This window comes from Desmodus rotundus, chromosome 13 (genome assembly GCF_022682495.2).
Source record: "Desmodus rotundus isolate HL8 chromosome 13, HLdesRot8A.1, whole genome shotgun sequence".
NCBI classification, from domain to species: Eukaryota; Metazoa; Chordata; class Mammalia; order Chiroptera; family Phyllostomidae; genus Desmodus; species Desmodus rotundus.
In genome coordinates, this window is record NC_071399.1 from 12,404,365 (window position 1) to 12,419,128 (window position 14,764).

Sequence of the window (14,764 nt, forward strand, 5' to 3'; positions counted from 1 at the left end):
TATGGTGGTTCAACTCTTATTATGAGTTATTTTATTTATACTTTATTTGCAGTAAATTTATGAACTGAAATATATTTTACAAATCAGGAAAAGCTTCATCATCACTAGAGGAAAAAGTGGCAAATAAAAAACCCCACAAAACATTAATAAAAATAAAGGTAGGGGGTGGGGGTCATTAAGGGAGATAAATGATAATGGAAAATAAAGTAAAACACTTGATTTGTAAAAAAAAATACAAATAAAGGTAGTAAATTTATTCTAACAACAAAATAGACTTTAAAATAAAAACATTTCATGCAGACTTGATCACCAACTCTGCTTGACACTGGAGAAGAGAGGAAAACCAGGTTTGCTACAGTAACTGTGGTGATAGAAATGTGTTAGCCTCAGAAGCTACTGAGGTGGTCCATTTTATCCTTGAACTGTGTAAAACTATTTCTAGATATCTAGGGATAGTATATAATACAAGATTCAATTCACTAAAAAGATAGGTAAGTAATTTATATTCTTCAGTAGGCAATTACAATGTTCTAAAATATGTAAAATAAAAAGTGACAGAATTATAAGTAGAAATTGACAAATCTATCATTGTAATGTATAATTTAACATACTAATGACAGATCAGATCAAACAGACAAAAACATTAGTATTGACAGGGACTTAAAATATATAATTAACACATTTGATCTAATATATATATGTGTGTTTTATGATAGAATCTTAAAAATATAACCCTGTACCCCAAATTAGAAAATACACAGTTTTGCAAACACAGATTATGAATTACCTGGTCAGTATCTACTAGTTTACGGAGCTCTAGATCAACTGGAGGATGAAGTATGTAGTGTGAGTGCAGTTCATGGAGCTGAATATAGCCTCAGATGCTACTTTTACAGAGAAGTTTGGACTTGGACTATTGACTATCAATACACGAGCAGCACAGCTACTTACAGAGTTGCACACTAACCAACACTTTTAGCGGGTAATACTGAGTCAGTCACCCGAATTCAAGGCCTTCTCTCAGGTGGAATTTGTATCATTTCAGGGACCCTTCTAACCTTGGGAAAATTAAATGAATTGTGCATGTTTACATTCAAGAGTAGGGCCCCCGCCTACTCTTAGTTGTTTAGTAGCTGGGCTTCCCAACAAGCTCAACTTTCCAGCACAAAGGAAAGAAGAAGAAAGCTTAGCATAAGAAGAGTGCATTTGAAAGATTTACCAAACTCCCAACTTTGTCAGGAAAAGAAGTGTCTGAATATCATATTCCTCTTTGAGAAATAACATGATATATTAAGCTATCTAATGTCACCTTTTACCAGACTTGTGTATACACCATAGGCAGTAGGCAGGCATCAAAGGTTTTAGAAAAAAGTTGGGAAGAAGTGCTGAAAACTAAGAAAAAGCTATCCATTACCATACCTCTACATTAGAATTGAGAAGAGAATGTGTATCAGATATGCAGATCTAGTTCTTAAAATACCTGTGTCCTGCAGGAGCAGGGCTGAAAATCTGCTCCATACTTTGTATTTAACTCTTCAAATACTGATGAAAATTATAAAATTTCAATTGTTCTACCAGAGGTTTTAGTTGTTGTTCACTCATCTCTACTTTAATTTAAAGTTAAAGATATATAATTACTCTGTAAATTTTAGTCTTCTCATAAATCTAGGAAGGAAATAAAAAATTTTGGCTCGGTTGTACCCTATTATATTCAAGAAGTGCCTAAACATTTTCAGTAGCAGATACAGCTGTATACAACAAAATTACATTGCCAAGTAGAACAGGGGAGGGCTAGTACATAAAGAACATTGAAAGTATTGTACATACACTATTAGTAGGTGAATGGTATCCATAAAGTTGAAGACGCTGACACAGAGCACAAAGGGCCAAATGAAGTGTCACATTTCAGAATGAACCCAAGTATAGCCAAAGAAAAAAAGAAAAAGACGACAAAATAATCGATTAGGAAGGGCAAATCATTATGCTACATTCTATATATAGAGCACACACACATGTGTAAATGTTAAAGATGAGTAGCAAAGTTTTCCAAATATCAGTAATTAAACACTACATGAATTTGTGCTCATTTCAACCATTTTCACTGTAACTTTACGAGAGAACGACAGCTGTGAGTAAAACATGTTCCTCCAAAGTATGCGATTTTATGTAGACACACCTCAGCAATTCTCTGTGGGGTGGGGGAAATCCAGATGAGCAGCATGGCAGTGGAGATGGAATAAGAGACCTGCCGTGGAATCTCGTTCTGCCCTTATTAGGGCCACGTCCTTACACAGGTTAAGGAATCTCTCTCAGACTGTTTTTTCATCTGTACAACGGTATGGTACTTACCTGGGGGAAACATGAGGGCTAAACAAAAGTAACGTTTACAATGGCTATAGCACAGAGGCATAGTTAGTTTTGTCTGGCATGTAAATAATTTAAAATTTAGTTTCAATTTCATTTTGATTTGGGTATGTAAATATTCAGTTCAAGTAGCTACGTTGTTCTACTAATTCCTCTTTGAGTCTTTATGGCATTGCACACACTGTTAAAGGGCTACATATTTTAGCACAGCAATCCCATGTGATCGTTACTCCCATCATCCCCTTCGTACAAGTGAAGAAACTGAGCCACAGAGATGTTAAGGACCTTTTTCAAGGTCACCCAGGTAATGAAGGGTCGAGCTAATATTTGAACCCTGAAAATCTGGCTCCTGAGCCTGTGCTACACAGTCTCCCTCATATAATCCATATATTTTCACTGTACATTTTAATGGCTTCAAAACTCAAAAATCTCGTCAGTTCACATTTGCATTATTTAAAACATGTGACTGTTAACAATAAGTTACCACTAACCATCTTTATCATTACACCTAGTAACACATATTTGTAGAGAGCTGTATCATCCTAGAGTGCTGAGACTTTTAAGAAGTAGTCCGATGGTTAAATTGAGCAAATGAGATTTCCGGAGCACTAATTAAACTATGTCAGATAAATTCGTGGGAGGTCCCTGTGGAGATCAATGCTTTTAGTAAGCATTCTTTCACATAGAAACAAGTTATATATTACTTCTAAGTTATTTTTATTTGTTCTTTAAAACAAGTCTTCTTCCCCATATATCTGCTAGGGAAAGCTTCATTGACCAATGGGCATATAAAATAATAGACTTTGGGGTGGGCTTACATAACTTAGATTTCATAATTGAGGCAGACTTACCCTAAATAATACAAAGTTAATGAGTTTTTCTTATGTCACTATTATAGACGGTCCATATTTAATCAGAATTAAATTTACTTTACTTGGGCTACAATGAAGTTCAGAGCCAAGTTTTGTGCTGACTCTATAGGTTTTCCCAATGTGGGTTGTCTGCTATGATTTCTCCCTTTCTTCTCTCCCTTTGTTATTTGACTTACATATTTTAGTAAATGTTAATGATTAGAATAGTATTTATTGTACTTTTACTGGAAGATCCATAAGTCCTTTCTGGAAGTAGTATAAGTAAACAAATAAATAAAAGCTAAATTTCTATCCACTAAAATACAATCTACTTTATCACTAAGGTATATCAAAATTAATTAAAATAATTCAACTTCCTAAATGATATTTTATTAACAACTTGTCTACCCAGTCAATTATAGCTGTTAACCTATCAAAATTAAAATAATTGTTTACTTGTTGAATATATTATATTATCTACAGGAAATAAAACTCATGAAGGAATTTAATTTTCTAGTGTTATTTGCTAATAACCTAAGAATTGCATTTATGGGGCTAAAGCATATAGAATTTATTGGTTACAATTTGAAAATGATAAGGCTTGAATTAGAGAACTCTCAATACCCCTTTAATACTTGGCTGACATTATAATCAGCTCCTTTGATTTTTTTTTTGAGTGCCTTCCATAAGCTTTGTCAATTAGGATATTGGGGGTAGTTGAAAAATGCTGATATATCATAGTCAACTATTCAATGAAGTAATATGCATTGTAATCCACTGTTATTAATACAAATATGAATATACACTTTATAAATCGATTGGGATTGAATATGGCACCCCTCCTCTACAGATAATCCATGTTTTCTTTTCTTAATTTTTATTGTTATTCAATTACAGTTGTCTGCATTTTCTCCCCATCCCTCCACCCCACCCCATCCAAACCCACCAATAATCCATGTTTTTAAAAACCTAACATATATGCTTATAACAATGACAAGAAAAAATGTTGTAACTCTCTGAAGTTAATGATTTGAATTCCTGGTAGACCAATACAAATCACTAATTTGCAAATGAAATAATTATCATTTACATGCCAACAAAATTCACAGTGTTTCTGCTATTTACGTACTAGATGAAAAAATATGCCACAGTGGGTAAGAGTGTAGATTTTGGAGCTAGCCAGCCATGGGCTCAAATCGTGGCTTTGTCACTTAATAGCTATGTAATTTTGGACAAGATATTTAACCTTTCAAACTATCAGCTTCCACATCTGTAATTACAGATAATAGGAGAATTGCTGGGTAGATTAAATGAGAAAATGCATGCAAAGCGTCTAGTACAGAGCCTGATAGGAAGGTCTCAGTACTGTTATTTTTTATTATGTGAACGTGGGATGTTTCAGGTTGAAATACCTGGGGCAAGCAAAAGAAAAGTGGTAGGATAATGGAGTGAAATGCTGCTTAATTCCACCTTCAGAGTAAGATGAAAAAACATCATCCCAGAAGAAGAATCTATGATACATACTTCTAAGAAAGCAAAAAAACCCCATTATTTCCTTGTTTTTGCTTCAACATTCATACTGTTATAGCACCACTAAATTCACTCATATGTGTAATTAAATCTTTGCAATTCACCTTTAAATTTTTATATGCATAATGATCTATATTAATCTATAATATGATACACCCTTCAAATCTCACAGATAACAACAATATGAATAAAATGATTTCATGAATGTAATTATGGATACAGATGTTTAATATCAATATTTAATATAAATATTGATATTGACGCATATCAATACTGAAGCAATTTTTCTACATAAGAACTTTAAAAAGTTTTCAAGAAAGGGACAGCTCTAAACTTACAGACTTAACTGTTTTCAACATGAGTGATTCTTACATGGAAAATTCACCAAAAACTATAAATTATTCTTACCAGCATTGCATGCTTTTCTTCATCTCCTTTAGTTTCTCTTTTTTCATTTTTTTTCCTGAATATCTCTTGAAGCTAAAAGGAAACCACTCAAAAATCAAGTATCAGACAAGAGTTTCAGGGTACCTACCCACCACCTTATACCAACTAGGTACAGTCTTAGAACAAAGGAAATAACAAGTGTCATCTACACATAACATTAAAAGTACTATATATATTTTTTCTAACGCCAATTTTTCTCCTGAGACAAAGAAAATACATCCTTTGGCATTAGCAACCCGTGGTTAAGTAAAATGTACAAAATCACAGCAATACTTTAAGACACAATGACGCGGGGCTTGTGGCACACACAAAAGAGATGAAGCCTACTAGGGTCTAAAGAACACTGGAGTAGGACTCAGGGCCTCTGGGTTTGAGCCCACCTTCTGGAGAGAAAAATGGAACAGACATTTTGCCACAGAAGGAGGTGCAGAAATACCTGGGTAAAAAGAGATGGAAACATTCTGGAAGGTAGGGTGGCAGAGGTAAGATGAAGGAGGTGGCCAGACCAGCACCAGCGCTGGACCAGTCAGGTGAGGAAAGTCAAAGGACAAACACCTAAAAGCAATGTACCCCTCCCACGTTAGATGGGCCTTTGGTCAAAGCCAGGGGAAGAGAACAGGAAAACGGGGACAAGACTGGAGTGCAGGCAGAACAACAATCACAAACCCTAGAGTGAGAAGGAAGAGGCGCTCCTGCCGCACAGTTGTGACTGGGTGGCTGGCATGGTGGGGACAGAGTGTGGGCTGGGCACGTGGAGCACCTCAGGGTGCGTGTCATCCACTCAACAGAAATTCCTGGACACATTTCAAACTTCCAGAAAATGTGTAATCAACTACAATCATCCTTATACACTGAATATAATTTATAGTTTTACAATGCAAAAATTGTTCCAAGTACATGAGCATACACTTCTTTATTAAATTAAGGGGAAAGCATAAAATCTTCACTTTATTCTACAACACTATTTAAAATAATGCAGAAACATAAAAATAGAAGCAACCTTGAATTACTGACAAAACTCAGCATGTAATATACATACCACCAAAAACTCCTTTTTATCCACCATCTCATTGCCATCAGTGTCGAACATGTTGAAAGCTATTCTAAAACCTGCGTGGGGCTCTGCCACAAAAAAACAGAAAAGTATGTATGAAACGGGAAATGATTTTAAAGTACAAAGTCCATATGTAAACAGCTACTTGTATTTGGTACACAAATATCGTCCTTAACCAACAAATTGAAAGCAACAGGTTACTATTAAATCTAATACAAGCGGTATATAAGTATACACATTTGTTAGCATCTATTAGCATATTTAGTGGCAGAACTGATAACATACTTTAAAAACACTAGGTGACAGTTGTTGCATAGCACTGACAGCAAACTTTGACCGCCTTCCCTCCAAAAACAAATATGGCGCAAGGAACTAGTCCAAATGCTGGGGAAAATTATGATGGAAATGACCTATCAAAATAAATATCAAGCACGAGAGATTACCTATTTGGGTTCAAAGTTTTAGAGGTTTCAAAAATAGAAATATAACATAAGAGGCTTAGATAATTAATTCCTAATTACCCCCCAAATATAAGGAACAATTACTTTTCTGAAAAGGACAGACTTTCACTCATTACGAACTGCTTTAATTTTATGAACCCTACAATGAGGTTCAATCTTTTTTCTCTTTTTACTTCTGAAGCATAAAGAAGAAACCCTGGACACCAGAAAACTTGAACATATAGCTGGAGGAGGAGCTCAGGGTCCACACCTTTTTCAAAACGTTTGACCTGCTCTTTTGGGATGACTGGCAAAAAGTTTAAAAAGGGACCTCCCACATGTACACTTGCCACAGCCCGCTGTGCAATCTTGAACCTAGCAAAAGGGAAGCACACAGACCCACTTTCTTAACCGGTAAGAGCTGTCTCTGAAAATATAGGAAACAGAAGCCAGACTTTTATGCAAGTTCATTTCTTGCATGTATGTTAGGAATCGAAACTTGCTTTCATTAGTATTCATTTGAGAAAGAAATAAAAAGTTACACCACCTCTGACAACTAAGTTTTAAGCCTTAAAAAGTTCATGAAAATATATGTAGATAAAAAGTCCTTACAAGCATTGTTTGGAAGGAAAAATAAAGTTAAAATAATAAAAAGTGAAGAGGAGAAAACTATAGGCAAGTAGCACAAATTATCTAACCCACTTCCTGCCAGCCCTCTTTTCACATTTTTTTTTTTTGGTTTTAATCTAAACGATATCCATAATTTTAAAATTCAAACTCTCAGGAGTTTCTGAGAGTGGCCCTGGACTCCGAAGGCAGAGTTCAGCACCCCCATCCCCTCACCATTCCACAGCGGCAAAGAGCACCCTGTGTGTCCTCCCCAGCACCCTGCACTGTCCTCCCCCCACTGCAACACGCAACCTCCTCAACCAGAGGTGCTTCAGACTCGCCTCTCACCCAGTGGTTTCAGTGCTTGTAACTTTGAGTTTTGCATCCAAAGTTACCATAGCTAAAAAAAGTAACTTTTTAACAAGTCTCTGAGATACTCCAGTATCCCCTCTAACTTTCGTGGGAGCATCATTCATCACTGAAAGGACTCAAATCATCACAGTTCTTGTTTCCATACATCTATCTCTATAAATCCCCACAATGGGGAATTCCACTACCAATATTCTTTCATTCATGTTGTTCTTCATTCATTCACCAACTATGTTTTGAGAGGCTAACATACATATGTCAAACACTATTCTTTATACAGAAATGGACAAAAAAGATAAAATCTTTACCATGGCAGACCTTGCATTCAAATGTGGCGAGACAGACAAGAAGATGTAAACCAATAAATAAATACTTTCAAATAGCTCAATTCAATAGCTCAATTTCAATAGCTCAAGTACTATGAAGAAAATTAAACACGGTAAAGGGATACAAAGGAAGAAGGGAGAGAGGGAGCTATTTTAGAAAGGATGGTTGAGGAAGGATTCCCTACACCTTCCCATTTCGAAGGAAACCTGAACGACGTTTACCAGCATGAGGACCTGGAAGACAAGCACTGACGCCAGAGGGAGCAGAAAGTGCAAATTCCTGAGGTGGGAATAAGGGAGTGGAAAGGTCAGGCAGCTGGAGTATAGCTCCACCATTAAAGGCAATGGAATTTAACTAAAAACCTTAGTAAACCCTTCATTTACTTCATAAGAATTGCTGCATATAAGAGGAAGAGAAAAATGAAGCTGTTTTAGGATGTATGATGGGTATTCCGACAAACTTACTAGTTAAAAGATTCATTCTTTCACACTAGTTTTGTGGAAAATGTGATTTGAATGAGTGTAGCAAGAAATTTACAAATCATTGTATGTCCTGACCTTTAGGCTCTCGTGTCGATGAAACCACAGGGATTGATATATGATATTAAATTTATAATTTATGAGCATTTTACAACTATACTGTAAGCCATAATAGTATTTATGATTTTGACTTGATATACCATACTTAGCATTTTCTGTGGTCATTTAGACATAAATTTTGCAAAACAGCATGGACAGACCTAAAGTGATTTTCCATAGTAACAGAATCTAAGAAAGGTTTGTTTTCCAAAATTCTGATTAAAAAAATTATATTCAGAAATATATTTAGTGAGTACACTTACTTGTTAAAATACACAAAAGAAAAAGATATTCTGTGTAAGAAATCACACCTAGAAGAAAAACAATGCCAGTTATGCTACATAAACAATACTACTTTTTCTTCATATTTATCAAGTAAAATATTCTTATAATAGCAATAAGTAATATTAATAAAGAACTTATGGTTTTAAAGAAGATGGTAAGTATTGTTTTAAATGAGATCAAACTTATTGAAAAATCATAGCAAAAAAGGCAACAAATTTAATTGTACTTTCATTGTTTTACATGACTCTGTAGAAACCCATATAAAATTCTCATTCATGTTTTTGGATATATGTAGTATTGGCAATAAAAATCAAAATTATAATGTTTATTAATAGCTGCAGCTTTTAAACTTGCTAGTTTTCAGTGTATGAATCAAACATAAAAAGGTTGGAAGTGGTTAAAACTGTAAAGTACTTAATTCTTAGTAAGTTGAATTAAACATTTAGACATTCTTTAGAATTTTGATTTCTGCATTGCAGTAAAAAAACCAAACTCTGTAGTTATCTTTTTTCTGCTTTCAAGATATCATTATCATTGATAAAATTAATGCTTCTATTAAGTGTAATCTAAGAAGTTTTTATTTTCATTAAATGGTTTGTACTTTACATTTATATATATACTGCAGCCTGAGTTCTCTGTAACACCAGAATCACAAACTTTAAAAGGAGTTGATTTGGAGTAAGTAAAAATATGAATTCTGTTACTCACATTCTTGTTTTGGGACTATAATACCCAGGACTACAATTACTGTGCTAATTGCCTTTGCGAGTGGATCCTGAGAAAATTAAAGTTGGGGATAACCAATCACGCTTGTCCAGGTACCAGTCCGGATGCTTGGTGACAGGGCACGAAGAGCCCGGACACAGTCAGGCTGTGAACTTTAACCCTCTGTGTCACCTGGTGCTCCTCTACCTGTGCCGCCCTCTGCCTCACAGAGCAAAGGAAGAGGGGTCACTGTCAGGCAGTTTGTCAGAAGTCCCGGAGGGGACGAGCCAGCGGGCCCTGAAAGCATTCCCTTCTTCTGTTTACACTGGAGTATTGTGACCTATAGACACAGTTCTGCTTGACTGCCGTGAAGGTTATGGGAGAGAGATTCTGGAACGGTCAATGTATATAAAGATACAATGCCTAGATTTCACAGGGATCCCTCGAAACAAAAAAACAAAAAAACAAAGAAGAAGGAAGCATAAATGCAGGGCAGAGGGGAAGAAGTGGGACCCGGAAACGGGCTCTGTCCCCAGGGTTCTGCCGGGTGCTGTCCACACTGACTCAGTGGGACACATGTCCTGATGCCGTCACCTGCCCTAAGATCTCAACGGCGGTCTTTAAGACACCTCCAGGAAAAATTTCTAAGACCTCTAGAGATCCTTTTGCAGATTTCAAAACCCTAAGTTATGAAAAGCTTAAAGTAAAAGATGAAGTGTCCTCTCCTTCCCAATTCCATAAGAACCAGGTGGAAGCAATTTTTAATTCTACTTACATAAAATATATGGATTATAACTACTCCTTTAAACTGTTTTGTCTTCAAACAAGATTAAAACATTTTCAAATTACTCTCAGTTAAAAATGATGAAAAAGAAAAAGGTGACTTTATGTAAGTTATTTAATATTTTTATTTCATATATTCTTATACTTGAAAATATAAAAAGTATATCTCAAAGAAACATTCCTCTTTAAGATTAAATTAATCCTAAATGTTTTATTAGTTTTTGCTATAAATTTGTACAAAAAGTACACTGTAAAAGAAAACTGCAATAAAAGCTATATAATTTGACTATATGTATGGATTAGTGAGTTAAGTAAGATATATAGATATGGATAATAGAGTAAATTGAAACAAGTGAATTTTGCAGTAAGAGTTGTTTTTAAAAGAAACATGTTTAAATTGGGTGGCCAAAGACAGATCCAGTAAGTTTTTCATATTGAGTAAATTTAAGAAAACCTGTAATTCCTGGAAGTAAAACAGATTTAGAGATTAGTATTTTTGAAATATGTTTTCTATAGGTAAATATAGCCTACGCTTCTCAATATGGTTAAAAAGGTTTTTCACCTATAAAAGTTCATTTTGTTGTAAAAATTTTGGATGATGTAAATAATATATACAAAAAGTAAAATAAAAAACACCCTTAATCCTAGTGCCTAGAAACCACCATCGTTAATATTTTTGTTTTTCTCATCAGTTGTTCTCTATGCACACATATACACAGTTATAAAATTATTTTAAATATGAAGAAAATCTGTATATATAAATAGTATAAGTAATATTACATCAATATTAAAATGCTTAAGTACTAAAGTTAACTTACCTCTTTCTTTAAGATTTCGAAATAGCTTTGATGATCCTTTCCAAATGGGTGGTGTTTCTGAGAGCATTTGATTTAATTCCTATAACATAAGGTGTCATAATGCTGATTATAGGTAAATTAATTATAAAACATAAAAATATTTGAATTCCTATAAAAAATTTCACTTGGAAGACCTGAGACACAGTTGTATTCATCCTATTCTCTACCCATGAAACCCAGTATTTGCCCGTGGTCCCAACATAAAATAAATGATAAAGATGCTACAACTGGTAGCCTAATTAGAGCTACCAAAAAACTCAGATAAATTTAATAGTTAGAGTAACATATATGTGATAACCAAATGAGGATAAAACGGTGAGTTTAAGCTGTGGAGCCAGTTAGAAAAAGACAGTTTCGTGAAAGCCACCGGAAAAAGCAGACTTCCCAATGGAGGTCAGAGAAGACCCCCTGGCTTCACACACCGTCTGCTCTCTGTTGCCCTTTTGGATTTAGGGGGCTTTGCGGTGGAAGAAATAAATGGACAAAGAATTGTATCAGGAAGGAATGAAGAATGTTTTAATAGTGACTCAAAGAATTATGACATTACATGAAATGGGAGGACATGGACATTGAGTTATGGACACTTTCAATTCTTTTTTCTAATTTGAATTTAAATATTCAGTAAAGGATACAGACTTCAATTGTTGATTAACTGGGCTTTGTTTTTAATCAAACTATCATAGCTGGGGGTGGGGGGAAACTGTTTTGGAAAATTTAAACATTTGAATTATTCTTTAGATACTAAAACAATTTCAAATTTATTGTATATACTGTGCTGAAAATAACTAAGTGAAAATTATAATTTGGTTAAATGTAGAGAAAAGTTATTAAAGGATTTGGTGAGATGACTTGAAATAATTTGAAATTTAAAAATTAAGCCCTGTCTGGTGTGGCTCAGTGGACTGAGTGCCAGCCTTCGAACCAAAGTCGCTGGTTCGATTCCCAGTCAGCGCACATGGCTGGGTTGTGGGCCAGGTCCCTAGTAGGGGCTGTGCGAGAGGCAACCACACAGTGATGTTTCTCTCCCTGTCTTTCTCCTTCTCTTCCCCTCTTTCTAAAAATAAATAAATCATTAAAAAAAGAAATAAAAGGATTTGCATCTATTAAGAAAAAATTAGTTTGCTAAGTAGCACACTGAAAAAAAACCACTAGAAACTACTTCTATTTCCAGATCTGATTCTTGCCACCAAAGTCTGGTTACCCAATAGCCTAAGCGTCACTACCTGGGAGGTTGTTAGAAATGCAGAATCTCAGTTCCCATCCCATACCTACTAAATCAGAATCTGTGTTTTTAATAAGATATCCAAGTGACTTTTATGTACATTGATACTGAGAAGCACTTTGAGCGAACCTTTCCTGAGGTAGTTGTACCTAAAAATGTGCTGTGCCATTTGTAAGCCATCTCTTTCTTTACGAGTGGAGTTGGTATGCAAATAAGGAATCCTTGCATGCCAAAGGCAGAAGAGGTATTTTTAGGGGATTTATGGACACCCTGAAGCCCATCTGTGAATCCTGGCTTTCATTTCCTTCATAGTGTTATCCCTGCACTGCAGGTAACAGATGCCACCAGGTAATGGGTAGCATGGCAGAGAGGTGAAAATTCAGGTATGAATAATGACGGGAAGCTGGGATATTTACTGGCTAAACAACACTAAACTCATAAGTATTTTTGTTAGAGCAAGGGATTAAAAATATTTTGAATGTGTTTTATATACTTTAATTTTTATCATTCCTATTATATAAATATTAATTTCTTTTTCACTTTAACTGTTTATATGTATTCATCTTAAACTTAGCTACCTTTCATCACCCCTCAGTGTGGTTGGCAAAGGGCTATTACAATATCTCACTTAATTCTAAAAGACAATTCTCATTTTGCATATTTTATTGAGTCTTGACAAACATAACTAACCCAAGGTCACACAACAGGTAAATGAGTGGCCAGATCCTTCCTGATTCTAGGCAGTTTATTTTAGTAGCAACTTCGTTTCTTCTCATCTAGATCATTCAACTGACACACTCCCCTCTGTCTTTTGTTAACTCTAGGGACTGTTCAATTTTATTAAAATCCCTCTTTCCATTCAAGCTGGGACTCTCTTCCCCACTCCAGTGCCTGCCTTAGTCCTTCACATGCAGTAGTGCTGGATAATAAAGAAGCTGATTAGTCTTTGTCCCAGGTTCCTGGGAGGGAGACTCTATACCCTCGCATCATGCCTGAGCTTATGCTAAGGGGATGGGGGGAGCTGAAAACCAGAAAGAACCACCATGTGATTAGAGCGCGGGGGCTGTGAGCTGGCCCAGCCTTTGGGGAGGGAAGAGGACAGGCACTGGAGCCTGAGGCCAATCACATGGTCAAGGATCCAGTCGATCAGACCTACGCAGTGAAACCCCCAGTAAAAACCCCTGACACCAAGCTCAGTGGAGCCTTCAGGTTGGTGAATACACAGATGTGCTAGGAAGGGGGGGGGCATGCCTGGCTCCATGGGGAGAGGGCACAGAGGTTCTGTGTTTGGGGGCCCTCCTGTAACCTCAGCCTCTGTGTGTGCCATCATTTGGCTGGCCCTTATGTGTGTCCCTGATAACTATAAACTGTAACTTTATGTGTAGCAGGTTCCCGAGTTCTATGAGTCAGCCTAGCAAATTATTAAAACTTGAGGTGGGTTGTGGGCACTGCCTGGGTTGGCAGCCAGTTGTCAGAAGTATGGCTGGCCCGGGACTCTTGAACTTGCAGCTAGCATCTGAAATGAAGGTGGTCTTGTTGGGGACCGGAGCCTTGAACTCGTGGAGTTTGGCAATAACTCTGCGTGGTTGGTGTCAGAATGATATTGCAGTATTGCAAACAGGTACCAAATAAATATTTGCTGGACTGAATTCAGTTACCTAGAATTCTAGTTGCCTTTTAAAGGGTTTATACAATTTTCTTAAATGTACACAATTTTGTCTTAGTATACAGCTAATATACATATATTATATGGAAATTAGTTAAGTACAGAAAAAAAATTAATTGTAATCCATGGATCAACCACAAAAATTTAATACCCTTTTAGTTTAATTCTCTCTCAGGCATATTTACAGAGTATTTTGTTATTGTTGTGACAATTAGCAAATCATTTTGTACATACTATTTAGTAACTCACTCCTTGCATCTAATATGGGGGCACATTTTCCTGCCAAATATTCTTCATTTTCATTTTCACAGTTACACGGCAGTTATCTACGTTGGCAGTTCTGAAACGTGCCTCTGTATTAGTGCGTGTGGAAGTAGAAACGGTAAAGCCTAGGACACAAAAGCATGTGAGTGCACGTTCAGCAGGCTGCCAGAGTGACAGTGTCACCACGGATCACGCTGCCTCGCGACAGGGTGAGAAGTAGAACAGGCATCTTCTCAGTACTGTTACGAAGATGGTTGTGACCTTACGGGTCCCTGAAGAGGTCTTAGCGCTTTAAAGAACAGCTGGTCTATATTATTCTGCAACTTGCTGGTTTACTTAACCTCACGTTTGCTCGGTCTGTTCATGTTGGTAACGTAAGTAGCTCTATGTATTTATTCATTTTAGCTTTGCAT

The 14,764-nt window shown here is 36.0% G+C and overlaps 1 protein-coding gene and 1 non-coding gene across 4 annotated transcripts in view; one reads left to right on the plus strand and one right to left on the minus strand.

Moving 5' to 3' along the window:
• Nucleotides 1-14,764, minus strand: part of MICU3 (mitochondrial calcium uptake family member 3) — a 72,418-nt gene that overhangs the window by 26,623 nt on the left and 31,031 nt on the right. For 2 of the 3 annotated variants that reach the window (XM_053916458.2, XM_053916456.2), the window contains exons 4-8: nucleotides 11,161-11,239; nucleotides 8,833-8,880; nucleotides 6,232-6,314; nucleotides 5,154-5,225; nucleotides 1,828-1,866 (exon numbers count right to left, since the gene is read on the minus strand). In XM_053916458.2, coding sequence (XP_053772433.1) covers nucleotides 1,828-1,866; nucleotides 5,154-5,225; nucleotides 6,232-6,314; nucleotides 8,833-8,880; nucleotides 11,161-11,239 — 321 coding nt within the window. The remainder of the gene's footprint in view (nucleotides 1-1,827; nucleotides 1,867-5,153; nucleotides 5,226-6,231; nucleotides 6,315-8,832; nucleotides 8,881-11,160; nucleotides 11,240-14,764) is intronic. The other variant, XM_053916457.2, reaches the window with a different exon arrangement.
• On the plus strand, nucleotides 295-427 carry LOC112306820 (small nucleolar RNA SNORA66). The gene has a single exon (XR_002974994.2). It is a non-coding gene; the product is annotated as a small nucleolar RNA SNORA66 (small nucleolar RNA).